The sequence below is a fragment of the Lissotriton helveticus genome, chromosome 3_1 (assembly GCF_964261635.1).
Source record: "Lissotriton helveticus chromosome 3_1, aLisHel1.1, whole genome shotgun sequence".
NCBI classification, from domain to species: domain Eukaryota; kingdom Metazoa; phylum Chordata; class Amphibia; order Caudata; family Salamandridae; genus Lissotriton; species Lissotriton helveticus.
In genome coordinates this window covers 1308035948-1308061597 of record NC_136061.1, presented here as the reverse complement: position 1 = coordinate 1308061597, position 25650 = coordinate 1308035948, and the positions used below count along the sequence as shown (strand labels likewise).

General features: G+C 53.7%; 1 protein-coding gene and 1 long non-coding RNA gene across 2 annotated transcripts in view; one reads left to right on the top strand and one right to left on the bottom strand.

The window, feature by feature from the left end:
• The window catches only part of LOC144823439 (uncharacterized), a 70240-nt gene that overhangs the window by 35748 nt on the left and 8842 nt on the right, over window positions 1-25650 (bottom strand). The window lies entirely within an intron of this gene.
• ADAMTS15 (ADAM metallopeptidase with thrombospondin type 1 motif 15) overlaps window positions 21253-25650 on the top strand; it is a 359025-nt gene continuing 354627 nt past the window's right edge. Inside the window, exon 1 of the mRNA XM_078681943.1 lies at window positions 21253-22455. Within this exon, the coding sequence (XP_078538069.1) occupies window positions 21472-22455 (984 nt within the window). The 5' untranslated portion in view covers window positions 21253-21471. The remainder of the gene's footprint in view (window positions 22456-25650) is intronic.

The window sequence follows — 25650 nt, the reverse complement described above, 5'->3', positions numbered from 1 at the left end:
GCAATGTTCCACGAGATTAGTTTACCCACCCTGGTCCATTGCTATTACTCGGGTGTGAGGATGCAGCAGTGGCAGAGATTATACATGGTTCCGTCTCTATTCCTGCAATTAGTTCTTGGGTTGAATGGGTTTCTAGATGCGCCTCGCTGTCCCCACTTAACCTTGTGTTCCGTCCAAAGGTTGGGCGACACCAATATTTATACTTCTAACAGGTGCAACTACCATGGTCACTTCATCACTTGGGCCACCCCCCAAATCTCCTGATGGTCCTAGGTTAAAGTCTGATATAAGTCAATCGTTGTTTTCAAGCCTGGAGTCATGACTCCCTCCACGACGGCTCAGTGCATGGAAAGGACGGCCTTGAAAAGAAGAGCACGACTTTCTTAGCTGAATCCGTGAATGCTTTGGCGGGCTAGTTCTAAACTCCAGGGCAAACAAGTTTTCGGCAAGGGATTCTGAAATTAATGTTAGCTCAATTGCGTCATATTCATCGAGTGGGGAACTTAAGCTTATTGCCTTTAATATGTATTCCCTAATCACCGAGCGGCACCCTCTAACATGCCGCAACCAGTGAATTGCCTTATTAGTTAGGGAATCAGCGTTTTCTCTATGACCACTAGTCCCTTTGACTAATTTGGGGACATTAGTCATGTAAATTTTATTGGGGCAATAGTCGTCATTTTTTGGGTACACGTTCCCCTCCTGCTAAAAGCATTGTTATTTGGTATCGCCATTCTAGTGGGTGACCTAGGTGTAGTGTTACTTCCTCCTATGTTAGTAATTCCGGATTTCTGACCTTGTTTCGTGTTGGTGCCCATACTAGTGGATACCCTAGGTGTAGTATTACTTCCTCCTGTATTAGTAGTTTTGGATTTCTGACCTTGTTTTATGTTAGTGCCCATTGGCCTTCTTGCTGCAATTGATGCCCAGTCATTAGATTCTTTAGGGGCTGAGTCGGAACTTTCCCTATCAGCTGTTGCAGGTGTCGAGATTAAGCCTCTACCATCAACCCCTTGCAGGACCTTGTTTCCTGTGCGGGGACTCAAGGGGTAGGAGTTATTGATAGTAGTAGTAGTGTCATTATTAGAAGGAATATTATTATTAGATAAGGTCCGCGACCCCCCCTTGAGGACACTACCAACCATAGAAGTTAGATTTGCGATCAAGGACTTCATTACCTCGATTTCGTCACGCAAAAGGGTCACCAAGCTTGTTATAGTACTGACTTCTTCTAGGGCCATTTTCCCCCTCATAATATCAATGTCCGTCACCGAACTGGATGAAGAATTTGGCCCAGGAGTAACGCAAACCCCAAAGGCTTGCGGCACTTGAATGGCAGAGGACTCATCGTGAACAGCAGCTAACACTGCATATCTATTTGAGCAGAGTATTAAAGGAGGAGAGTCAGGTAATCCAATCTCTGCAGCGATGTTAGGAGACCCATCCTGACCCTCCAGAGAAGGAGCCACACCCGATAAATTAACCAAGCTGCTACCATCTATAGTGCTTTTCTTGATCGCTCTACGTTTAGCCCAAAACATATCTGGAATTACAGGTGTTTCACCCTCAGTTACCAGCCCAGATAGAGCTCTACTCTGCTCAGTATGCAGGCCGCCCGACACGGAGCCGCAGGTGACCCTCATAAGAGGGCGGGCACCGTAGTGCCACAGGAGGGCCGGCGCACCAGCCTTCAGGGGTCCAGCGGACGGAGACCGCTGCCATGGCCATGACGAACATCGCGCTTTATTGGGGGGTGTGGGGGGACAAGGTATTTATGTCTCCCCCACGCCTCCGAGCAGTCTCTTTTGTTCTCGCTGCCCTCGATGTTGGTGTACAGGACTTGAGGTGAGTGAACCCCCCCCCCCTCCCTCCTCGGGCTCCCCCGGGCAGAGAGGGTTTCTTTTCGTTCCGTGGTTTAGGGCTTGCCCTGGGGGATTATCTGTGTTTTTCCCTTCCTTTGCTCGTCTGCTTTTAGGGTGGGGGCTGGGCACTATTGTGGGGTTGTCGCAACGTATTTGGAATAATGTTGTTTCTTGGCAGTTTTCTACATTCGTCGTGCTGGGATGCGGCCTTGTTTTCTCTGTTCCTTCTTTTGCATATTTATTGCGGGGCGGGTTTTGAGGGTTATGCTGGCTGGTTGTGCATGGGAGCGGCCTCGAGTTCTTTGTTCGGGTGGGTTTAGTTGAATTTTGGTGGGGCAGGGGTTTGTTGGGGAGAGTATTGCTCTACGTGTTGTATGGGGATGTCTTGGTTTTCAATCTTGTAATTATGTTATGGTCATTTTATGGCAGGGCGGGCGTTTTGAGGGGTTTTTCGCTTAAAAACCAGTGGGCCTCTAGTTTTGCGTTTGCCTCCGGGCCGTGTGCCTTCAGTGGTAGGTCACCGGGGTGTTTCGTTACGGGGGGGGGCTGCGGGCGCAGTTACAATTGCTACTGCTGCATTGTGAAGTACAGAACTATGATAGGGGCTGACTCTCAGGCACATTACAAGCGGTACATTTTCAAAGGTGGGTTGCGCAGCGGCCTCTGCTTTCAGCGTTATCGTCCCGGGCCGTTTTCGGAACGGAGCAGATGTTATCCCCCGTGCTGATCCAATCGGATCACGCACGCACGTTATTTGGTGCTGGTTCGGCCTGGGGGGTTGTGCAGTGAGGCGCAGTCCGATTCCCTGTCTCGTACCAGCTGTTCCTATCGTGCAGTATTAACAGGCTTATTCCTAATCATTTAACCACGGATTACTTTAGGATACAGTTTCTGTAAGGAGGCATGTGGGATAGCCATGGAATAGCAATGTTGGTATAGCTTTGGAGGAATACATGGGAACTTACAAGGGCTGACATTGAGTTCTTTGAAGGTGGCACTAACAGTCGTATCTTGCAGGACTAATTTACATACGGTTATTGAAGTGTGGAAGGCCAGGAGCAGAAATACAGCGGCAAGACGCTTAAAACCAGAAGGAACACGACAGACGAAGGAGAACAATTCAAGGAGTGGGAAGGAACGTTGTGACACTGTTGTTTATTTTTCAGATTGCAAAGTAAAAGTCATCAGCGGAAGATCAACGAAGCATGACAGGTGGATTCTGGTGGTCCAGAGACAGGTATACTGGTAGAACCAGCTCCTGGGGGTTGACTTGGTGGGGGAACGTAGGCACGCAGTAGGGGAAATGAGAACAAGTCAGTTGTGGTCTATGGAAATTGTCGCCTACAGGTACTCCTACTAACGTTCGCCTTTTCCCTCCATAGCCCCTCCTCACTCTCACTCTCGGAGTCCTCCGTATCGCTCGAAACCTGCGTTACGCTTGTTGCATCACTGGGATGTAAGTATGGAAGGGTGTGGGACACGCGCCTGTTAATTTTCATGAAGGCCAGGCTCTTTCTTCGTTTGTGTACGGTGGCTGATCCCAAAAATTTTTATCCACAGATTTCGTGCACGCGTTGCGAAGTCAGAATGGACAGCCAGAATTCCCCCCCCTCTTCCAAGAAAACACCCAGGTGGAGGACTCGTTGCCGGGCACCTCCCAAGACGCAGTGTGGGCTGACTTTTTGGAGTTGGCCAAGCTGAAGGGCCTGGCCTGGGCCCAGAGTATGTTGAACACGCCAGAGCTGGAGGATTCTGGTTGCCCTGCTGAACCCCCGTCGGCCGACAACTCGAACAATATCGATGCCGCTCCGTCCAGGCCCAAGCGGAGCAGAAAGCCCACTGTGAGGGATTTCCCCATGGAGACTTTGCCGCTGACTCGTAGCAAGTCGGCGGCGACCCCCAAGGAGGTCCCGGCGGGGGGAGCAAGCGCTACGCCACCGCCTCCTGCATTCCTCAAGGACACTCAGGCGGCACAAGGTAATTTTGCTACTAAAGACGATCTGACCAAAGTTTTGGACTCTTTGAACAATTTCATGGAACGCTTTCAAAGGGGGTTACCTGGCTCTAGCGCCATTCCAGCTGGGGGTAGTGGCCTGGCGGATGTGAGTACTGTTCCGGCAGCATCCACTGTTTGGTCATCAGTGCAGGCTGCAAAACAAGGCGAGTCAGTTATGGTTGCCTCTCTACCTAAACAAGGGGATGCAGCGATCTTTGCCGCAATGCCGGCGGCCCTCCCGAGCTCGGGTGGGGTGGCTAGCGGGGCACCGCCGGGGAAGTCCGCCGCCGCCACCCTGGCCCCGACCGTTATGGTGGCTAACTCTCTCTCTGTTCCCGCTAGTGCTCCCTCCGGGGTGCCCCCAGTCAGCAGCACTCTGCCTGTTCCCGTCCATACTCCTGTCCCCGCGATCACCACTGCTCCGCTCCTCTCGGGCGATGCTCTCTGGCGTGGCAGGTACCCCAAGCCGCCAAAGAGGCAATCTGGAGACGGGAGTTCATCGACATTTTCACCCTTCTCATGTTAGGGCAGGAAGGCTAAGATGCTAGGAAATTTGGCGCTAAGGAAGAGGATAAAAAGGTCAAGTACCAGCCCTGGCCTGAGAAGAACATTGCGAACTGGCTAGAGGCTTTCTCAATCTTAGCTGCTGTCACAATGGAACGTTTTCCCGAGCAGGGCCCTGGCCTTGTTCAATACTCCAGAATCATACACAATGAAGCATTGAAATGGGGTGGAAACGGGTGGATCAACTATGACAGGGAGTTCCGTAGAAAAATGTCTCAGTGCCCAGAGATGAACTGGGATCAGAAGGAAGTGCAGCTATGGATGGAGCACATGGGAGCTCGGGGCCAAATTCCAGTGGTGCCAGCTAGCAGTACTACCAGTGGGCAGGCTTCTGCGGGGAGTACCTCCTTTTTTCGGGGCAAAGGAAAACATTCCTTTTGGGGGGGCGCAGAGGAGGTGGTGCCAGAGGTGGCTTTAAGCGTTCCCCCCCCCCCCCCCCCGGCACCTGCCGCTTGTTCAATAATGGGTCTTGCTCCTGGGGGAAAACATGTAAGTTTGTCCACGCATGTAACACCTGCGGGGGGCCACACCCCGCAACCTCAGCCTCTTGCCAAGCTAAGCAGAGCTCCCAGCCAGCGACCAAAGGGGGACAGTAAGTGGGAATCAGGCGTCAGCTCCCCAAGTTTGGTTCCTCCCCACACGCCCTCTGTTTCTCATCAGGCGCATGTCAGCGAGCTTTCTAGGCCCCCTTTTCCCCCAGTCGCTTCCTCTCCTTCACCAAGTTCACACCGGCAGGTGCCACTGGGAGGGTCTCCGGTGATCCTGGAAAACATTACGCCTTTACTAAGGCGTTACCCCTTGGAGGCGGACAGCCGCTTGCTTTTAGCGGGTTTTCACGAGGGTTTTAGGATTCCTTACTCGGGTTCTCTGGGAAGCAGGGATGCTGATAACCTGAAATCTGCCAGGGAACAACCAGATGTAGTGAGGACAAAGGTGGAGAAAGGGAGAGCGCTGGACAGAGTGGGAGGTCCTTTCATGCACCCGCCTTTAGAGAACTTTGTGGTATCTCCCTTGGGGGTTGTACCCAAAAAGGAACCAGGTGCTTTTAGGCTGATTCACCACCTCTCCTACCCTAAAGGGTTTTCGGTCAACGACGGGCTGGATGGGGAAGCATGCTCTGTGTCTTATGCCACGCTGGATGTAGCGTTGGATCTGGTCAGGAGAGCGGGCAGAGGGGCCTGGTTAGCCAAAGCTGACATTGAATCAGCGTTCAGGTTACTACCAGTCCACCCGAGCAGCTATCACCTGCTAGGTTTCAAGCTCGACGGCATGTTTTACTATGACAAATGCATGCCCATGGGTTGCGCAGTGTCCTGTGCATACTTTGAAACTTTCAGTTGTTTCTTGCAATGGGCACTCCAAGACACATACGGTGTAGAAGGGGTGACTCATTACTTGGATGACTTTCTGTTCATCGGGAGTGACGGGACACAGCTGTGCTCACAGGCCCTGGAAGATTTTGTCCGCCTTACAGACCACTTGGGGATACCCCTGGCCCCCGGTAAAACAGTCAGGCCAGCTCAAATCCTGACCTTTCTGGGCATAGAGATTGACACGATGGCAGGCGAATCCAGATTACCCGAGGAGAAGGTGCGCGACCTGTCGTGCAAGATTCAGGCGCTGGTAGGGCTTGGCAAAGCTTCCCTGGGCAGTATACAGTGCATCCTAGGCCTGCTCAACTTTGCTGCTAGAATAATTCCAGCAGGTAGGGTCTTTGCCAGACGACTTGCCAGGGCCACTTCTAACATCTCCAATAAACACCACACGGTCAGGCTAAGTAAAGGTATCCGGCATGATTTGGCAATGTGGGCAGAGTTCCTGCGCGATTTCAATGGGGCAGTAATATGGAGGGCTCCTTGGGCGGGCAGCCCTGACCTTGCGTTGTTCACGGACGCTTCTGGCAGGCACGGATTTGGGGCCATTCTAGACAGGGATTGGTGCGCAGCGAAGTGGCCCGATGGGTGGATCAAGAAAAAAGTGACTGCTAAGATTACAGTCTTGGAACTCTTCCCCATTGTGGTGGCCTTCCACCTTTGGCCCAACATCCTGTCCGCCAAAAGGGTTCTGCTGTGGTCGGATAATCTAGCAGTGGTTCAGGCCATCAACTCCCACTCTGCCTCTTGCCCCTTGGTTCTGAGTTTGTTGCGCGAGATGGTGCACGCTTGCTTGTATAACAATGTTGAATGCAGGGCGCGTCACATTCAGGGCATCAAGAACATCGCCACTGATGCTCTCTCTTGTTTTCAGTGGCAACGGTTCCGAGAAGCCTGGCCGAGAGCGAGAGAGGAAGCCACCCCTTTCCCTGCGCACCTCTGGTAGCTGCTGAAGTGGTGAACAGGATGAGGGCCCTGGGGGAGATGTCCTTGGCACAGAACACTATTAACAGATATAAGGCTTGTGTTGAAAATATTTGTGCAACTGTTGGAACGTGGGAAGTTGCAGGGGATGCGGCAGAATTGAAAGTGCAGGCCTTCATCCTGTGGGCTAAAGACAACAACAAGAGTCATTCGTGGATCTCTGGTCACATAGCAGCCATCAGTCACAAAGCCAAGTTGTTAGGACAGGCGGACCCCACCAGGGCATTTGTCGCCAGGTCAGCATTGAAGGGATGGGCTAGGGGTGAACATAAAGTGCCTGATAGCAGATCGCCCATTGACTTTGCTACTCCACAGAGGATGATCCTGTGCTTGCCCCAGGTCACTGCGTCCGCTCATGAGGCTGCCTTGTTTGCTGCTGCTTTTAGCCTAGCCTTCTTTGGTGCATTCAGAATCTCTGAGCTGGTTGCTAAGTCCAAACATGACAGGTCAGGGGTAGCATTGTGTCTGCAGGACGTACTGGTTTTGGGGGACACACTCAAGATTACGCTGCGCCAATCCAAGACGGATCAGCGGGGCAGGGGGATTGAACTGTGGCTACAAAGCCTTGGCGCGCCAAAATTTTGCCCCGTGATCGCCTGTCGGAGTACCTGGCCATTCGTCCTCAAGGGTTGGTGTACCTCCTCTTACATGCAGATGGCACGCCCTTGACCAAATTCCAGGTAGAACAGGTAATGCACGCATGCTTGTGTGCAGCAGGTGTCTCAACTGTGGGCAAAAAGTACAGTTCCCATTCCTTCCGCATAGGCGCAGCCACGACTGCAGCCTCAGAAGGGGTACAGGTGGAAGGCATCAAACAGTTGGGGCGATGGTCTTCTGACTGTTACAAGAGATACATAAGACCAGACAGTAACAGATAATGGGCGGGAGCACAGGAGATGGTAGATATGCTGGCATTGGGTGTTGAAACAGATATGTTGGCATTGGGTGTTGAAACAGAATTAGTATAAGGAGGCACCCGGGGCCATGCACCTGTATTTTGTTTTGCTGTTTTGTTTAAAGTGTGGTAATTTGACCAGTGTGATTTGGTGTGGTTTAATAAATATTTACATACAAAACTTATCTTTATTTACCAGGAACAACGGTCTGGGTGCTGGGACACGAGGGGGTTTCGAGGTTGGCCCAGTGGGCAGAAAAGAGAAAGTGGAAGCATGGGTTTAGCAGAACTCGGTTTGTTTGGCATGGAGTCACTGGCTTACGATGGAGCGGGGTGCTTGGTTTGATAACACGTGAATTACAAGGGAATGCTCAGCCCCCAGACGTGCTCATCCTGCACGTGGGAGGGTACGACCTGCCTTGCCTAGGGAAAAGATTTCTCTTAAGGGACATGAAAGTAAACATCATCAAAATCAGCAATCTATTGGGTCCTTGTGATCTTTGATGGTCGGAAATCACACCACGCCGGTGTTGGTTAGGCGCTCGCTCTGGGCAAGCAGTGGAAGGGGCGGGAAGGAAAATAAACTGCGCTATGCGTAAATTCGCAGAGCTGATGGGCTTTGGTTTTATTCGACACGGGGAACTCCATGCCAAAGCCCCTGGTTGCCTTGACGACGAGGGCGTCCACCTGTCCAATGTAGGCATGGACTTATTTCTGCTGGACATTCAGGAGGCACTAAGCTCTTCAGGCTACATATAGGAGGTAGATATGGTGGGTGGCCCTGCCTGTGACGGTCGCCACATCCAGGGCTGTGGAGGAGTTACATGATGATCCAGAGGCGAAAGGTACTTAGGAGTACCCTATGCAGAAGCACAAAGGGTGCTGAGGCCTATTATCCCTGGGAGATCCGTGCGGTGGACCCTGGGGGTGCGACGGCGCCCCGTTATCCTACGGGCGGTTGGTTACCTGGACAACCGGGGGTTGCTTGAACGCTCCGCCCCTCGTAGGGGGGGGCGTGGGCTAGAGGATGGACCAATGGTTCACCGGACAGGTGAGGGGCTACCCTCTCACCATCAACCGCTAAGCACCGTATGGCCAAGGCCGCGGGCTACTTGGCCTATCAGGTGGCAAGCTGCGAGGGGCGGCTTGCCTTGGATCATCTGTAAGTTAACCCACCATGTTTTAGCAATGATATGCTAATAAACCTGCGACTACTTTTTCCCAACAACAAGTTGATTGATTGATTGATAGCTTTATTTCGATATGCGTATATCATAAAAGCATTACACAAAAATATATAAAAACGACATATCAGAACTCATAGACTGTGCAAACATCATAGTAAAAACAGAATAAATAGATAACTGGTTAAGAAAAGCATTAAATCGATAAGGACAGTCTTTTGAGACGTATCAACCAGGCCCATTAAAAAAATTTAGACACAGCACAAACAATAGGGGGGGCAGTATTAGTCAATAAAATGCGTAGGGCCTCAGAATGCTTGCGAATACCCATCTCATTGCAGAGGGGTTTAAGCCAAACAGATCTCGGGCGCGCCTAGTCTGGACAATCAAGAAGAAAGTGCGCCACAGTTTCGCAACAGTCAGAGCAGAGCGCACAAAAGCGTGATACCTGCTTTTGCAAGTTCCATATAGAAAGGAGGTCAGCTAGAGGTAGGGTTCCTAGTCTGAACTTGATGTACAAAGCCCGATCCATTGGGATGGTGATAATGTCCAAAAAGGGTTCAAAGGCAGTGACATCTTTAATCCTTAAATATGCTGCGGTGGAATTGCAGTGGTGATGGTTGCTCATAAGCTTAGTGGACACCCAACCCCAGTATATTTTCTTCAGGATCTCCTTTGGGGGGGGCTGAGTGAGTAAGCCAACAGTTGCCCAGACCTAGTTCCCCAAGCAGGTATTTAATGTCCCTGAGCCACTTGATCTTTGACCAACCAACCGAATGCATTATCTCTGCCAGCCCATCTGCATAGGATTTGAGTTCCGGGACTCTCCAAAGTCGCGCCCACAATAAGAGGGACCGCAGACGGGCCAGATCTTTCATTGGTTTACAACCCACATCCATAAGCATCGGTACAGTCGGGGTGCTCATCGGGAGTGCCATCAAATCTTTAATAAATTTGTTCTCTGCTTTGGACAAGGACTCCAAGCAGCCCAAACCCCATAGCTCTGCTCCGTATAGCGATGCAGGTACCGCTCTAGCCTTGTATATATCAATGATTGGTGATACACAATGTTTCGATGATGTGCTATACTCCTTGAGCAGGGCTCCCCCCACCCTTTTGTGGACCAGTGTCATTTTAGTGATATGGGGTACCCAACTCATGCGGTCGCTCAGCCGAATTCCCAAATAGTCAAATTCGGCGACTTTTTCCAGCGGGATCGAATTCAAGATAGGGGGACACCCCAATTTCCTGGGAGGGTTCATTACTAAGTATTTAGTTTTTTGTACATTAATAACGAGACCTCTCATTGAACAGAAGTCCTGGAACCGGTTCAGGAGTTTTTGGAGGCCCTGGGGAGTTTTCGAGATGAGAAGGGTGTCGTCAGCAAACAACAAAGTTGGAATTTTAACATTACAGAGTGTGGGGGCGTCTGCTGGATCTTCAAGCAAGTAGTCAACCACCCCATTCACATAAAGCGAAAAAAGGGTGGGTGCTAGGACGCAACCCTGCCGTACACCCCTCTCTACCTTGATCTTGTCAGTCTTCTCCCCATTCAAGCCCCATCTGACCTGAGCATAGGTGGCTTTATGCAATTTCATTAGGAGGTCCACGATGTATGGGGGCATCCCAAGGCCGTACAGCACCCTCCAGAGTTCCTCCCGGGGGACAAGGTCAAAGGCAGTCTTTAGGTCTATAAAGGCCAGATAAAGACTGCCCCTGCCCAGTACCACCACCTTCCAGTACAGTAGCAGGAGTCTGAAAACTTGTTCAATGGTTCCTGTGCCAGTACGGAACCCAGCCTGCATCTCAGATAGTATGTGGTTTTCGTCTACCCATGAGAGGATCCTACCCAAAATTGCTTTTCCCGCCACCTTCTGGGTCGAGTCAATCAGGCTTATGGGCCTGTAGTTTCCAGGTAGGTCCCGATTTCCTTTTTTAAATATTGGGACTACCTCGGCCCCTTTCCAGGATTCTGGAACCAACCCACCCCCCATGATGGCATTGAGGAGAGCGGAGATCAACACCCCCCAGTCACCTGGATGTGCACGAAGAAGATCCCCTGGTAGCCCATCCGGGCCTGCTGCTTTTAGTGGAGTGAGGGTTTTAATTATATTCGTAACCTCTTGGGCTGAGAAAAGAACCATATCTCTATCCATAAGATAGGAGGGGAGAATGAATTGGTCGTTAAGTGGGCCTTCAATAGCACAGTAGAGACCCAAAAAGTGATCAAACCATGCCTTGGCAGTAATAGTACACGTCCTCATGGTGTCATCAGGACGCTTCCTACTACCCACCAAATTCCAAAAACTTCTCGCATTTCTCCCGCGACTGGCTGTCAGGAGTTCCTGCCAGAAGTTGTCTTCCCACTCCTTCTTTGCGGCATTTTGACATAGTAAATAAGACCTTCTGGCCTCCCTGGTCCTTTCTTGGGATTTGGATTTAACTGCAGCGACCAGCAGAGTCTTCGCCTCTCTGCAAGCGCGGTTAAACCACCCCTGTCTAGCCCAAGAACCTGGTCTCTTTCCCTTGGTGCTACTTGCGACAATAAAGAGATCACTAAGCGCCAGGGTTAGGGTACAAAATCTTGCAAGGACGTCCCCCACCCCACACCCCCGAGGATCAAGGTTACCCACTGCTGCCGCTAGGCTTTGAGAAATAAAAAGTAATTTCTCAGGTGAAAGGGACAACTTGGCCCATTTAAGCCGACGGCCGCAGTTCGAAACAACTGACATATCCGGGACTAAGGAGCACAGATTGTTCCTACCAGAATCATCTAAACACCAATTGGACAAGGTAAGTGAAAGAAGGTTATGGTCACTATCTACAGTAGATATAATGACCATATCCTTAACAAACGTCCACAAATGAATGTGCAGGAGAAGATAATCTATCCTGGAGGAGTGCGCAGGCCTGTTGTAGGTATGAGCTCCCTCTTTATCGGAGTTGGTCCTACCATTTAGTGCCCTCAGGTCAAACTCAGATGTTATAGAGATGACCTGGAGCGCCACTTCCGACCATTTCTTGATTGGGCTAAGCTCTAAGGCCGGAATGCCCCACCTATTGTCGACAACCTCTTGATCCTCTAAAACTTCAAGGCCAAGAGGCTCAAAAGTACAATTAAAATCCCCTCCCACCAGGGTACAATGCTTGTATGGCGATGCTCGTAGCAGGGCTTCCAGCCGTGCTATAATGGGGGATTCTCTGCCTCCCTTTACACCTCGGGCATAGATGTTAAATATGTTAAGAATGACCTGACCCTTAGAATTTTTTAGAGTGATATTAAGAAGGTCGGGACATTGAGTATCATGCTCAACCACCCTACAATTGAGTGCGGTAGCTACCCATACAAGGAGGCCTCCCGAGGGACGGCCACGACCGCACTCTGTTGGTACTGCTGGTATGTGGTGGGATGAATATCCCGCCTTATGAGAAGGCTCCCTGCACCAGGTTTCCTGGAACAGGCATATAGAATAGTCCTCCACCAGGGCGTTCCAGTCAGGCATTGAAAGTTTCCTATCCAGCCCGGCCACATTCCAACTGAGAATCCTAAAGAGTGGATCCGTCACAGTCGGGATGCTACCGGCCTCGATGGTATTAACCAGATCTGTAACTTCCACCAAGGGACAGGTGTTCATAGACTCTGTCGGGATCTGCACTATCTCTAGTTCCCTTGCGCCACCTAGTCCCTTATGCTCCCTAGAAGCGGGCGACGAAATAGATTCAACAAAAGAATTTAAATTCCCGCAATAAGGGGTACCAATCGTTCTGTTGGGTGTTGGGGTCCTATTATTAACCTGGCAGTCAAGGGATTGTCACTGCCCCCTCCCTAAATCATTCCACACATCCACAACGGAGGTGGACGGGATGGTAGGGTAAGTAGGGTTCTGTATGGGTTGGCCTGCAATCCCTGGCCACAGGCAATTTCCAGGGCCGTTCGCCTCAGCGATCAGGGAGGTCAAAACACAAGAGGGGCGCGGGTAAAAAAATGTAAGGTCGACAATACCAATGCCTCCCTTGCCCGTGCACCAGCCCTGTCTCGTAATCCACCCCACCACCCTTGGATCTTGAAAATTGATCAAAATACAGTCCCCCCCAGGTTTTTAGTGGTAGAGCCTATCCAATCTATTCGCCTCACTCCCAGAATGAGACCATCTACGTCCCCAGGCAGCGGCCGATTCACCCTTAACCAGTGCATGGCTTTGTTCTTAAGCGTCTGGAAGGATTCTCTTTGTCCAGATGTAAGTGGTGGGACATTAATCAGGACCGCTGCATAGGGGAAGGAGTCAGGGGTGAGGTTCATAGGGGGTGTCTTATGTGGGGGCTTTTTCAAGGGTGGTAGGGGCGGTCTGGGAACAGGCGGGACAGGGCGGGGTAACGATTTGATCGTTGTTGACTGGTTTACAGTTCCTGGGGCAGATGATACAACAATACCCTTTTTGGTACCCTCCGATCCTCCTCCCTCTACAGTACCCAGCCGAATACTACTAGGCATTGGCTGTTGCAAAACAGATTGGCCCGTTGATGCAATAATGGGTGCATTTGCAACAATACCTAGTGGTGCTGGATTAAGGGACTTCGAAGGTCTCTTTGCCAATCCACCACTAGTTGTTACAGCCAGGGAAGAGTTTGGATGTTCCCTTTGACCCTTAGCATGTGATGGGGCTTCAGCAATGATCTTACAGCTGTTGTTGCCCTCCTGCCTTAATTGTGTTTTTAATAGTGCCTTAGTCGAAAAGAAATTGTCAAGAGTAGCTTGCTCGAAGTGGTTTAAACGGTCGGCAAGCTTTGTGATGCGTTCTTCTAATGGAAGCAATAGGGACCGTAATAGCCGTTCTACTTCAGGAAGCAAGCTAGTCAGCCACGGCTGTGTGTCAGCTGTTACCATCTCTGTGTCTATAGAGGTAGGTAAACTAGGATCTATGTTGCCAGAAGGTGTAGTTACCCCCTCTAACGCGGGTTCCCCCCCTCGACTCTCTACAGTAGCTGTCTTGCTAAGATACATACTTTTGTTAACTTTCCTGAGTTTATGGGGTGGTTTAGGGGGAAGGCTTTTCCTAGGTGTATGGTTACTTTTCCTTTTAAGACCCGGCTTTAAGTTGGTCAGTGGAGCACCTACCACAGATAGGGGGATTGGAGTTGTGATAGGACTTCCGCTTGCACGGGAGACGGATGAATCACCCACACTACCCTGGTTGTCCCCATTCGTGCTTGCATCTTGACCCAGATTACAGAAATCAGGTAGTTGGAGTGAGGACAATGGTGTTACTAAAGCGGGATAAATTTGGCCAGAGCGCTTGTCCCCCGAATTCTTTAACAGTTCAATTGATAGTCTGAGCTCTGCGCGCCTCTCAGCCAGCGATAGCTCTCTATCAACAGGATTAACGGGGCGATTGAAAAACTTGTCCAAGGGACCAACCACAGATAGGCCAACATCGGCCGTTGGAGACCTCAGGACTGGACCATTGGAGTGGTCCGGCATATTGGGACGCTGAAAGCCCGCTTGACTGTTAACTAGTAGATTTATGCAAAGATCAGCGGAGTGGCCCAGCCCGGCCTCCAGCGGCCCCGGACGGCCACAGACGGTCCCGCCCTTGTCCCGGGCTTCTCCCGGGCACGCTCCCGCGCAGCGGCCCGTTGATCTCCTTTTAAAGTGGAGAGGGAAAGATTATGGACAGGGGGCGGGGCCAGCAGGGAGAGCAGCCCAGGTGTAGCGAGGGCTCGCAGGGACTCCTGGATGGTTGAGTCCCTGCTCCCTAGCTCGCAGCCCTGCCGTCAGCTCCACACGCCCCGGGGTCACAGCTCCTCTCCTGGTGTCACACGCACTGAAAATGCGGCGCTGCGGGACCCGCGAAGCGGGTCCGGCGAGGTTAGTTCCACAGCAGAGTCCCAAGCACAAGGTGAGAGGTCTTTAGGGATTGTAGCAAAAACCGGCAAAAGGGTCCCACCAGAGCAGGCAGCACACCCGCTTTTCACTCCGTGGGCGGGGGGCGGGGCCAGCAGGGAGAGCAGCCCAGGTGTAGCGAGGGCTCGCAGGGACTCCTGGATGGTTGAGTCCCTGCTCCCTAGCTCGCAGCCCTGCCGTCAGCTCCACACGCCCCGGGGTCACAGCTCCTCTCCTGGTGTCACACGCACTGAAAATGCGGCGCTGCGGGACCCGCGAAGCGGGTCCGGCGAGGTTAGTTCCACAGCAGAGTCCCAAGCACAAGGTGAGAGGTCTTTAGGGATTGTAGCAAAAACCGGCAAAAGGGTCCCACCAGAGCAGGCAGCACACCCGCTTTTCACTCCGTGGGCGGGGGGCGGGGCCAGCAGGGAGAGCAGCCCAGGTGTAGCGAGGGCTCGCAGGGACTCCTGGATGGTTGAGTCCCTGCTCCCTAGCTCGCAGCCCTGCCGTCAGCTCCACACGCCCCGGGGTCACAGCTCCTCTCCAGGTGTCACACGCACTGAAAATGCGGCGCTGCGGGACCCGCGAAGCGGGTCCGGCGAGGTTAGTTCCACAGCAGAGTCCCAAGCACAAGGTGAGAGGTCTTTAGGGATTGTAGCAAAAACCGGCAAAAGGGTCCCACCAGAGCAGGCAGCACACCCGCTTTTCACTCCGTGGGCGGGGGGCGGGGCCAGCAGGGAGAGCAGCCCAGGTGTAGCGAGGGCTCGCAGGGACTCCTGGATGGTTGAGTCCCTGCTCCCTAGCTCGCAGCCCTGCCGTCAGCTCCACACGCCCCGGGGTCACAGCTCCTCTCCTGGTGTCACACGCACTGAAAATGCGGCGCTGCGGGACCCGCGAAGCGGGTCCGGCAAGGTTAGTTCCACAGCAGAGTCCCAAGCACAAGGTGAGAGGTCTTTAGGGATTGTAGCAAAAACCGGCAAAAGGGTCCCACCAGAGCAGGCAGCACACCCGCTTTTCACTCCGTGGGCGGGGGGCGGGGCCAGCAGGGAGAGCAGCCCAGGTGTAGCGAGGGCTCGCAGGGACTCCTGGATGGTTGAGTCCCTGCTCCCTAGCTCGCAGCCCTGCCGTCAGCTCCACACGCCCCGGGGTCACAGCTCCTCTCCTGGTGTCACACGCACTGAAAATGCGGCGCTGCGGGACCCGCGAAGCGGGTCCGGCGAGGTTAGTTCCACAGCAGAGTCCCAAGCACAAGGTGAGAAGTCTTTAGGGATTGTAGCAAAAACCGGCAAAAGGGTCCCACCAGAGCAGGCAGCACACCCGCTTTTCACTCCGTGGGCGGGGGGCGGGGCCAGCAGGGAGAGCAGCCCAGGTGTAGCGAGGGCTCGCAGGGACTCCTGGATGGTTGAGTCCCTGCTCCCTAGCTCGCAGCCCTGCCGTCAGCTCCACACGCCCCGGGGTCACAGCTCCTCTCCTGGTGTCACACGCACTGAAAATGCGGCGCTGCGGGACCCGCGAAGCGGGTCCGGTGAGGTTAGTTCCACAGCAGAGTCCCAAGCACAAGGTGAGAGGTCTTTAGGGATTGTAGCAAAAACCGGCAAAAGGGTCCCACCAGAGCAGGCAGCACACCCGCTTTTCACTCCGTGGGCGGGGGGCGGGGCCAGCAGGGAGAGCAGCCCAGGTGTAGCGAGGGCTCGCAGGGACTCCTGGATGGTTGAGTCCCTGCTCCCTAGCTCGCAGCCCTGCCGTCAGCTCCACACGCCCCGGGGTCACAGCTCCTCTCCTGGTGTCACACGCACTGAAAATGCGGCGCTGCGGGACCCGCGAAGCGGGTCCGGCGAGGTTAGTTCCACAGCAGAGTCCCAAGCACAAGGTGAGAGGTCTTTAGGGATTGTAGCAAAAACCGGCAAAAGGGTCCCACCAGAGCAGGCAGCACACCCGCTTTTCACTCCGTGGGCGGGGGGCGGGGCCAGCAGGGAGAGCAGCCCAGGTGTAGCGAGGGCTCGCAGGGACTCCTGGATGGTTGAGTCCCTGCTCCCTAGCTCGCAGCCCTGCCGTCAGCTCCACACGCCCCGGGGTCACAGCTCCTCTCCAGGTGTCACACGCACTGAAAATGCGGCGCTGCGGGACCCGCGAAGCGGGTCCGGCGAGGTTAGTTCCACAGCAGAGTCCCAAGCACAAGGTGAGAGGTCTTTAGGGATTGTAGCAAAAACCGGCAAAAGGGTCCCACCAGAGCAGGCAGCACACCCGCTTTTCACTCCGTGGGCGGGGGGCGGGGCCAGCAGGGAGAGCAGCCCAGGTGTAGCGAGGGCTCGCAGGGACTCCTGGATGGTTGAGTCCCTGCTCCCTAGCTCGCAGCCCTGCCGTCAGCTCCACACGCCCCGGGGTCACAGCTCCTCTCCTGGTGTCACACGCACTGAAAATGCGGCGCTGCGGGACCCGCGAAGCGGGTCCGGCAAGGTTAGTTCCACAGCAGAGTCCCAAGCACAAGGTGAGAGGTCTTTAGGGATTGTAGCAAAAACCGGCAAAAGGGTCCCACCAGAGCAGGCAGCACACCCGCTTTTCACTCCGTGGGCGGGGGGCGGGGCCAGCAGGGAGAGCAGCCCAGGTGTAGCGAGGGCTCGCAGGGACTCCTGGATGGTTGAGTCCCTGCTCCCTAGCTCGCAGCCCTGCCGTCAGCTCCACACGCCCCGGGGTCACAGCTCCTCTCCTGGTGTCACACGCACTGAAAATGCGGCGCTGCGGGACCCGCAAAGCGGGTCCGGCAAGGTTAGTTCCACAGCAGAGTCCCAAGCACAAGGTGAGAGGTCTTTAGGGATTGTAGCAAAAACCGGCAAAAGGGTCCCACCAGAGCAGGCAGCACACCCGCTTTTCACTCCGTGGGCGGGGGGCGGGGCCAGCAGGGAGAGCAGCCCAGGTGTAGCGAGGGCTCGCAGGGACTCCTGGATGGTTGAGTCCCTGCTCCCTAGCTCGCAGCCCTGCCGTCAGCTCACGCCCCGGGGTCACAGCTCCTCTCCTTGTGTCACACGCACTGAAAATGCGGCGCTGCGGGACCCGCAAAGCGGGTCCGGCGAGGTTAGTTCCACAGCAGAGTCCCAAGCACAAGGTGAGAGGTCTTAGGGATTGTAGCAAAAACCGGCAAAAGGGTCCCAAGTTGTCTTGTCCACTTATTTTGACGGGGTTCTTGTAGTTTGGGGGGATGGTGTGCGCGCCGATATTGGCACTATGCAGGCCGCCCGACACGGAGCCGCAGGCGACCCTCATAAGAGGGCGGGCACGGTAGTGCCACAGGAGGGCCGCCGCACCAGCCTTCAGGGGTCCAGCGGCCGGAGGCCGCTGCCATGGCCATGACGTCATCGCGCTTTATTGGGGGGCGTGGGGGGACAAGGTATTTATGTCTCCCCCACGCCTCCGAGCAGTCTCTTTTGTTCTCGCTGCCCTCGATGTTGCCCTCCCTGCCGCTTGCACTACATCTCGAGTGGCGGGGGGGGTGCTATGATTTAATGAATTGTTATTTGTGTTGCAGGAGGAGTTACATGATGATCCAGAGGCAAAAGGTACTTAGGAGTACCCTATGCAGAAGCACAAAGGGTGCTGAGGCCTATTATCCCTGGGAGATACGTGCGGTGGACCCTGGGGGTGCGACGGCGCCCCGTTATCCTACGAGCGGTTGGTTACCTGGACAACCGGGGGTTACTTGAACGCTCCGCCCCTCGTAGGGGGGGGGCGTGGGCTAGAGGGTGGACCAATGGTTCACCGGACAGGTGAGGGGCTACCCTCTCACCATCAACCGCTAAGCACCGTATGGCCAAGGCCGCGGGCTACTTGGCCTATCAGGTGGCAAGCTGCGAGGGGCGGCTTGCCTTGGATCATCTGTGAGTTAACCCACCATGTTTTAGCAATGATATGCTAATAAACCTTCTTGTAGTTTGGGGGGATGGTGTGCGCGCCGATATTGGCACTATGATCCTCACCCTTAGTAGAATCTTGACTGGCCAGAAGAATCTCCTCACAATCGTCAACAAGGGTACTGATTCGGTCAATCACGCAGTTAGCAGCTGCGTGACTAGTCACATTTTTAGTTTTCCTACCCTTCCTATGTTTCGGGGGATTAACAAAAGCCCCCCCCCCCTTCCATAGACTTCCGCTTCCCCATACCGCTGCGATATACCAGTTGATTACAGTTCACAATGTCAACGAATAACAAAACGTCAAATGAGTCTTAGGAGTAGAATAGTCTTAGTTCTACCTGGATTTTAGGTATCCACAGCCCTCTCAGGGATGACAGGAACTGTCCCGGGTATACAACCCCGATTGTCAGATATAACAAGAAACACAAAAAAATGTAAAATTAACGGGAGATGGCCCAGCCCGGCCTCAACGGCCCCGGACGGTCACAAACGGTCCCGCCCTTGTCCCAGGCTTCTCCCGGGCCGCTCCCGCGCAGCGGGTGTGGTGATTGGTTAAGAAGAGCCGGCAGGTTGTGGGCGGGATTCACAAGGGGAGGCAGATGTGTGCAAAACCAGCGGACTCCTGGGACTTCGAGTCCCGCTGGCGAAGGTCTTTCCCCTCTAGCAGCTCCGGGAAACATCATTTACCACGAAGGCATTACCACTACTAACTTTTACCACGTGACACTTACCACGCAGGGTGCCTTCCACGCAGGGTGCCTTCCACGACGTCTTTACCACGGGCTGGGGGGGAGACGTGGTATTCCTTCATGTCGTTCTGCGTGGGCTTGGGGGGCAGAGGGGGGGGGGCTCGGAGGGGGGCTGGGGGGGGTCTCCCCCCCCAAAAATAACAAGCAGGTTACTTTAAAAAAAAAACGAACATAAATTTAAAAGAAAAAGGAAAGAGCCTCCCCCAAAGACGTGCCGTGTACGTCAAAAAAGCAGTCCTTTTTTTATTTTGGTATACGTGTTTTGACGCTTGTTTCAATGGAGGATGGAAGTAAGGGCTCGTAGAGAAAGACGTGCAGGTAAGACGTTTCTAGGCGTAGTAAAATCCTACGTTGTAAATACCAGCGTGGTAAAGCCACTTGCGATGTAAAATTCGCGTGGTAAAGCCATGCGTGGTATTTGAAATCGTGGTATAATCATATATTCAGCAGCTCCAGCAGGCTTCACGCTGCACCAGGGATGCCACTCAGCCCAACAATGTCCACACAAAGGTCAGCTTCCCAAGCCTCGATGACGATGCGGCACCCCGTACATTTTGACTTGACTTGAAATCACACCAAAGTTCGAAGTGCTTATGTTTTGCTAGAAATGTTTCATTCATTCAAATCTTGTTAAACTCTAGCATACCCCATCGCTTACGAAACTATAAATGTTATATTATATACTATAATATAGATGCACGTTTAAATAACATACCTCGGGGCCAAGTATGTTGCCGTTTTCAAGGTCATTGTATAACTCTAGTATGTTGAGTTTCATCAGAATCTAGAACATACAAAACTCTGTACTGGACAACCAACAGACCCGCAGTGTTTTGTCATTAGTCACTCAAACAGGTGTGCAGATGTTCTAAAGTGCTCGCACAACATGATCAGTGAACATATACACTACAACTCACACCCTTCGAGAGCATCAAAAAGCCACTGAATGACATTTGAACGCAATCCGTAAATAACTGTAACCGGGGCTTCTAATATTGCTAAACCGTTACTCCTCCTAATGGCATTTTACCGAACTAACATATTTCAGAATTCATTGCCCAAGTGGAAGGCGCCTGCTTGAAAGCACTCAGGCTTGATGTCCTATTAACCTCTCCACAAGTTTGTGGCACTCTCCGCTAGTTAGAGATGGGCAGGAGAATGGAGTTCGGATTGCATGCCCATTCAATACTCGGCCACTTTGCTGAGACTGTAGGCAAGAATAACGCGCAATGTTGTGGTGATGCAGCGCTTTAGCGGGGTCCTGGTGGAGATGCTGCTGTACGCTATTTTCGGCCCCGCTGCACTACGCATCTTAGATTAAAGAGCGTAATGAACGTAGTTTTTTAGGTCTAGAATATCACAAACCCCCATACGTACCTATCCCACACATGAAGACACACACAAGGACACGACTCCTGTAGAGATACACCTTAGTAACACGCGCACACAGACGCAGCGAGCACATACACAAACTCGGAGACAAGAAAGCAACAACGTTCATAGCTAATGAGCAGCGGAGTGGTTTTAAATTTCAGCTACAATTCTGGGTGAAATGGAATGACATCAGTACCCGCCTCACTCCCGCCGTGGGAGCACTGCCGCCCCTTGTGCGCCTTGTGTGTGCATGCCTGCCCGTGTGTGTGCAGCGGGGCTCCGCGCGCGCCCCATGCATGCATGCGCTAATGTTGCTCCCAGAGCCAGAAGTGGCTGACAGGTCGGACACGCCATGGCTCCGCCCCCCGCACGCTGCCCGGTGTTTGCACTCATGTCTATAAAGGCGGCCCGGCCTCGGTGCTGTCAGTGAGAGGCTGAGCCGCAGCGCAGCACCGCACGCCGCCTCCCGGGATGCCCACAGCTTCCCTGGGCTTGGAGCGCAGACGGACCACCTGCTCCTGGCAGCGACGCCCCCCGCCACAGCTGGATTACTGGAAACCCTCGTCGTCACTGGCTGTGCATCGTTCCTCGCTCTGCTTGCTTTGCATGTGTTCTGTTTAAAGCATGCAGTGCAGTTTGGATGTGCAGGGTTGATGTGTAGGCGTCTGGGCTCCCTCTAGGCACCACCTCACTGTGCCACCATGCCCTCAGTCCTCATTCCCACGTTGCTCCTTCTGGATCTTTGGCTCCTGCCAGCACCCCTGTTCTGCTCCTCCATGGAGAGCGAGCTGGTCACCCCGCAGAGGCTGTACCCCGACATCAACGGCAGACACTACTTCAAGAGTGCCCTGGAAGACCCAACTGATGACAGCGGTGTTATGTTCCAAATCTCCGCCTTCCAAGAGGATTTCTACCTGAATCTGAACCCTGATGCCCAGTTCATCGCCCCTGCCTTTGCCATGCAGTATCTGGGCACCAATGCCAAGCCATCCAGCCCTCAGGGAGCCAGTCTCAGGCACTGTTTCTACTCAGGCGAAGTCAACTCGGATCGGGAGTCCTTCGCGGCACTGAGCCTCTGTGGGGGGCTTCGTGGCGCCTTTGGGTACGGTGGTTCGGAATACGTCATCCGCCCATTGAAGAATGACACCAGCGGGCGCATTTTGCCCCATCACCAAGGGGTGCACCTGTTGCAGCGCAGGAAATCGTTCTTCCAGGCTGCGGACTCCACCAGTAGGTGTGGGGTGGGCTCCGGCCTGAATCCTTCCATTCTGGATGCCCTCGAGCGGTACAAGGGCGCCCACCCAGGCAAGGGTCCGCTGCTGCCCAACGACACCAAGCCAAAGGGGGGGAAGCGGGCCCGGCGCTTCGCCTCCATCCCCAGGTACGTGGAGACCCTGGTGGTGGCCGACGAGTCAATGGCCAAGTTCCATGGCGAGGACCTCCGGCACTACCTGCTGACTCTGATGGCCACGGCCGCCCGCCTCTACCGCCACCCCAGCGTCCAGAACCCCATCAGCATCGTCGTGGTCAAGTTCATGGTCCTCACGGAGGAGGAGAAGGGGCCCAAGGTGACCAGCAACGCGGCCCTGACCCTCCGGAGCTTCTGCGGCTGGCAGAAGAAGTGGAACAAGCTGAGCGACCGGCACCCGGAGTACTGGGACACGGCCATCCTCTTCACCAAGCAGGTAAGAGCGGCCACGGCGGCGCCTCAGTCTGGGGAAGAACCTCGCTGTCTGTGGGCACTTCAGTGACACCTCACTCTCCTCTGCACCGCACTCTGTGGTAGAGGGAGCCTCGCTCCTTATTGGCACTACAGTGACATCTCACTCTCCTCTGCACCGCACTCTGTGGCAGAGGGAGCCTCGCTCCTTGTTGGCACTTCAGTTAATGTTAATGTTAATGTTATTGAGATTTGTATAGCTCTCGGCTGCCCCAGCAAAGGGGCGTCCCGGCGCTGCGAGCAAAACTAAAAACAGAAAGAGCACCAAAGAAGAAAAGGTGCATCTCACTCTCCTCTGCACCGCACTCTGAGGCAGAGGGAGCCTCGCTCCTTGTTGGCACTTCAGTTGCATCCCACTCTCCTCTGCACCGCACTCTGTGGTAGATGGAGTCTCCCTCCTTGTTGGCACTTCAGTTGCATCCCACTCTCCTCTGCACCGCACTCTGTGGTAGATGGAGTCTCCCTCCTTGTTGGCACTTCAGTTGCATCTCACTCTCTTCGGCACCGCACTCTGTGGTGGAGGGAGCCTCGCTCCTTGTTGGCACTTCAGTTGCATCTCACTCTCCTCTGCACCGCACTCTGTGGCAGAGGGAGCCTCGCTCCTTGTTGGCACTTCAGTTAATGTTAATGTTAATGTTATTGAGATTTGTATAGCGCTCGGCTGCCCCAGCAAAGGGGCGTCCCGGCGCTGCGAGCAAAACTAAAAACAGAAAGAGCACCAAAGAAGAAAAGGTGCATCTCACTCTCCTCTGCACCGCACTCTGAGGCAGAGGGAGCCTCGCTCCTTGTTGGCACTTCAGTTGCATCCCACTCTCCTCTGCACCGCACTCTGTCGTAGATGGAGTCTCCCTCCTTGTTGGCACTTCAGTTGCATCCCACTCTCCTCTGCACCGCACTCTGTGGTAGATGGAGTCTCCCTCCTTGTTGGCACTTCAGTTGCATCTCACTCTCTTCGGCACCGCACTCTGTGGTGGAGGGAGCCTCGCTCCTTGTTGGCACTTCAGTTGCATCTCACTCTCCTCTGCACCGCACTCTGTGGTAGAGGGCGCCTCGCTCCTTGTTGGCACTTCAGCGACATCTCACTCTCCTCAGCACCGCACTCTGTGGTAGAGGGCGCCTCGCTCCTTGTTGGCACTTCAGTGACACCTCACTCTCCTCGGCACAGCACTCTGTGGTGGAGGGCGCCTCGCTCCTTGTTGGCACTTCAGTTGCATCTCACTCTCCTCTGCACCGCACTCTGTGGTAGAGGGCGCCTCGCTCCTTGTTGGCACTTCAGCGACATCTCACTCTCCTCAGCACCGCACTCTGTGGTAGAGGGCGCCTCGCTCCTTGTTGGCACTTCAGTGACACCTCACTCTCCTCGGCACAGCACTCTGTGGTGGAGGGCGCCTCGCTCCTTGTTGGCACTTCAGTGACACCTCACTCTCTTCGGCACCGCACTCTGTGGTGGAGGGAGCCTCGCTCCTTGTTGGCACTTCAGTTGCATCTCACTCTCCTCTGCACCGCACTCTGTGGTAGAGAGCGCCTCGCTCCTTGTTGGCACTTCAGTTGCATCTCACTCTCCTCTGCACCGCACTCTGTGGTAGAGGGCGCCTCGCTCCTTGTTGGCACTTCAGCGACATCTCACTCTCCTCAGCACCGCACTCTGTGGTAGAGGGCGCCTCGCTCCTTGTTGGCACTTCAGTTGCATCTCACTCTCCTCTGCACCGCACTCTGTGGTGGAGGGCGCCTCGCTCCTTGTTGGCACTTCAGTGACACCTCACTCTCCTCTGCACCGCACTCTGTGGTGGAGGGCGCCTCAGTTGCATCTCACTCTCCTCTGCACCGCACTCTGTGGTAGATGGAGTCTCCCTCCTTGTTGGCACTTCAGTGACATCTCACTCTCCTCTGCACCGCACTCTGTGGCAGAGGGCGCCTCGCTCCTTGTGGGCACTTAAGTTGCATCTCACTCTCCTCGGCACCGCACTCTGTGGCAGAGGGCGCCTGGCTCCTTGTTGGCACTTCAGTTGCATCTCACTCTCCTCGGCACCGCACTCTGTGGCAGAGGGCGCCTGGCTCCTTGTTGGCACTTCAGTTGCATCTCACTCTCCTCGGCACCTCACTCTGTGGCAGAGGGCGCCTCGCTCCTTGTTGGCACTTCAATGACATCTCACTCTCCTCTGCACCGCACTCTGTGGCAGAGGGCGCCTGGCTCCTTGTTGGCACTTCAGTTGCATCTCACTCTCTTCGGCACCGCACTCTGTGGTAGAGGGCGCCTCGGCCCTTGTTGGCACTTCAGTTGCATCTCACTCTCATCAGCACCGCACTCTGTGGTAGCACTTCCTTTTTTGGTGACACCTCACTCCGCCGGTATCACAGTGTTTGAAGGAGTTTCTTTCCAGCTGTCTCATTCTTTCTTTGGTGGTAAGTTCCACCTTCTCCACGGGAATATCTCGCCTCGTTCTCGGCATAGACGGGCTCTCTAGCACTCTAGGGGAATTTCTTTTGTTTAACTTTAAGAAAGGTTTATTTCGACAAATAATGATAAAAGATATACAAACCATTGAAACGATATAATCTGCATACATAATACGACTTTTAATACAAGACATACGTTGTAATAAAAATTAATAAAAATAATCAACATTAGTGCATATCATTAAGAAAAGGTTAATAGGGGATCAGAAGCAGTGATAGTTCTAAACCACCCCCAAGATGCCCCGAACTCCACATTTTGCAGGTCCATGGTCCCTGAATCAACAACAGAAGCCTCCCCCGTTCGTTCTCACCTGATGCCACCTCACAAAATGAGCAAATGATTCTGAATGGTGCACGGGAATGTCCGCTCCTTTTCTGTACAGATGTTTTACATACACCTACCGGCTTCAGTAGAGAAGCAACGGCTGGGGCGGGGAGTAAATCATGACAGCACGTTTTGCACCGCTGCAAATGACGTAAGCGTCGATTTAGCACTGTTTGTGCCTCTGGCACGACAGCAGAAAGAGCGAAAGATTAGCCTCAAGCATGTAAGTGTTTTGTTCCGTTCCTCATTGGTGACGCAGATCGTTGTAAAATGGACGCGCTCTCTTTTTGCCCAGGTGCAACAAACATTGTGTCTGAGGAAACACCGGTTTGACTCAATATAATTATGTAAGAGGGAGTAAAGCGCACGTTCGTTTTG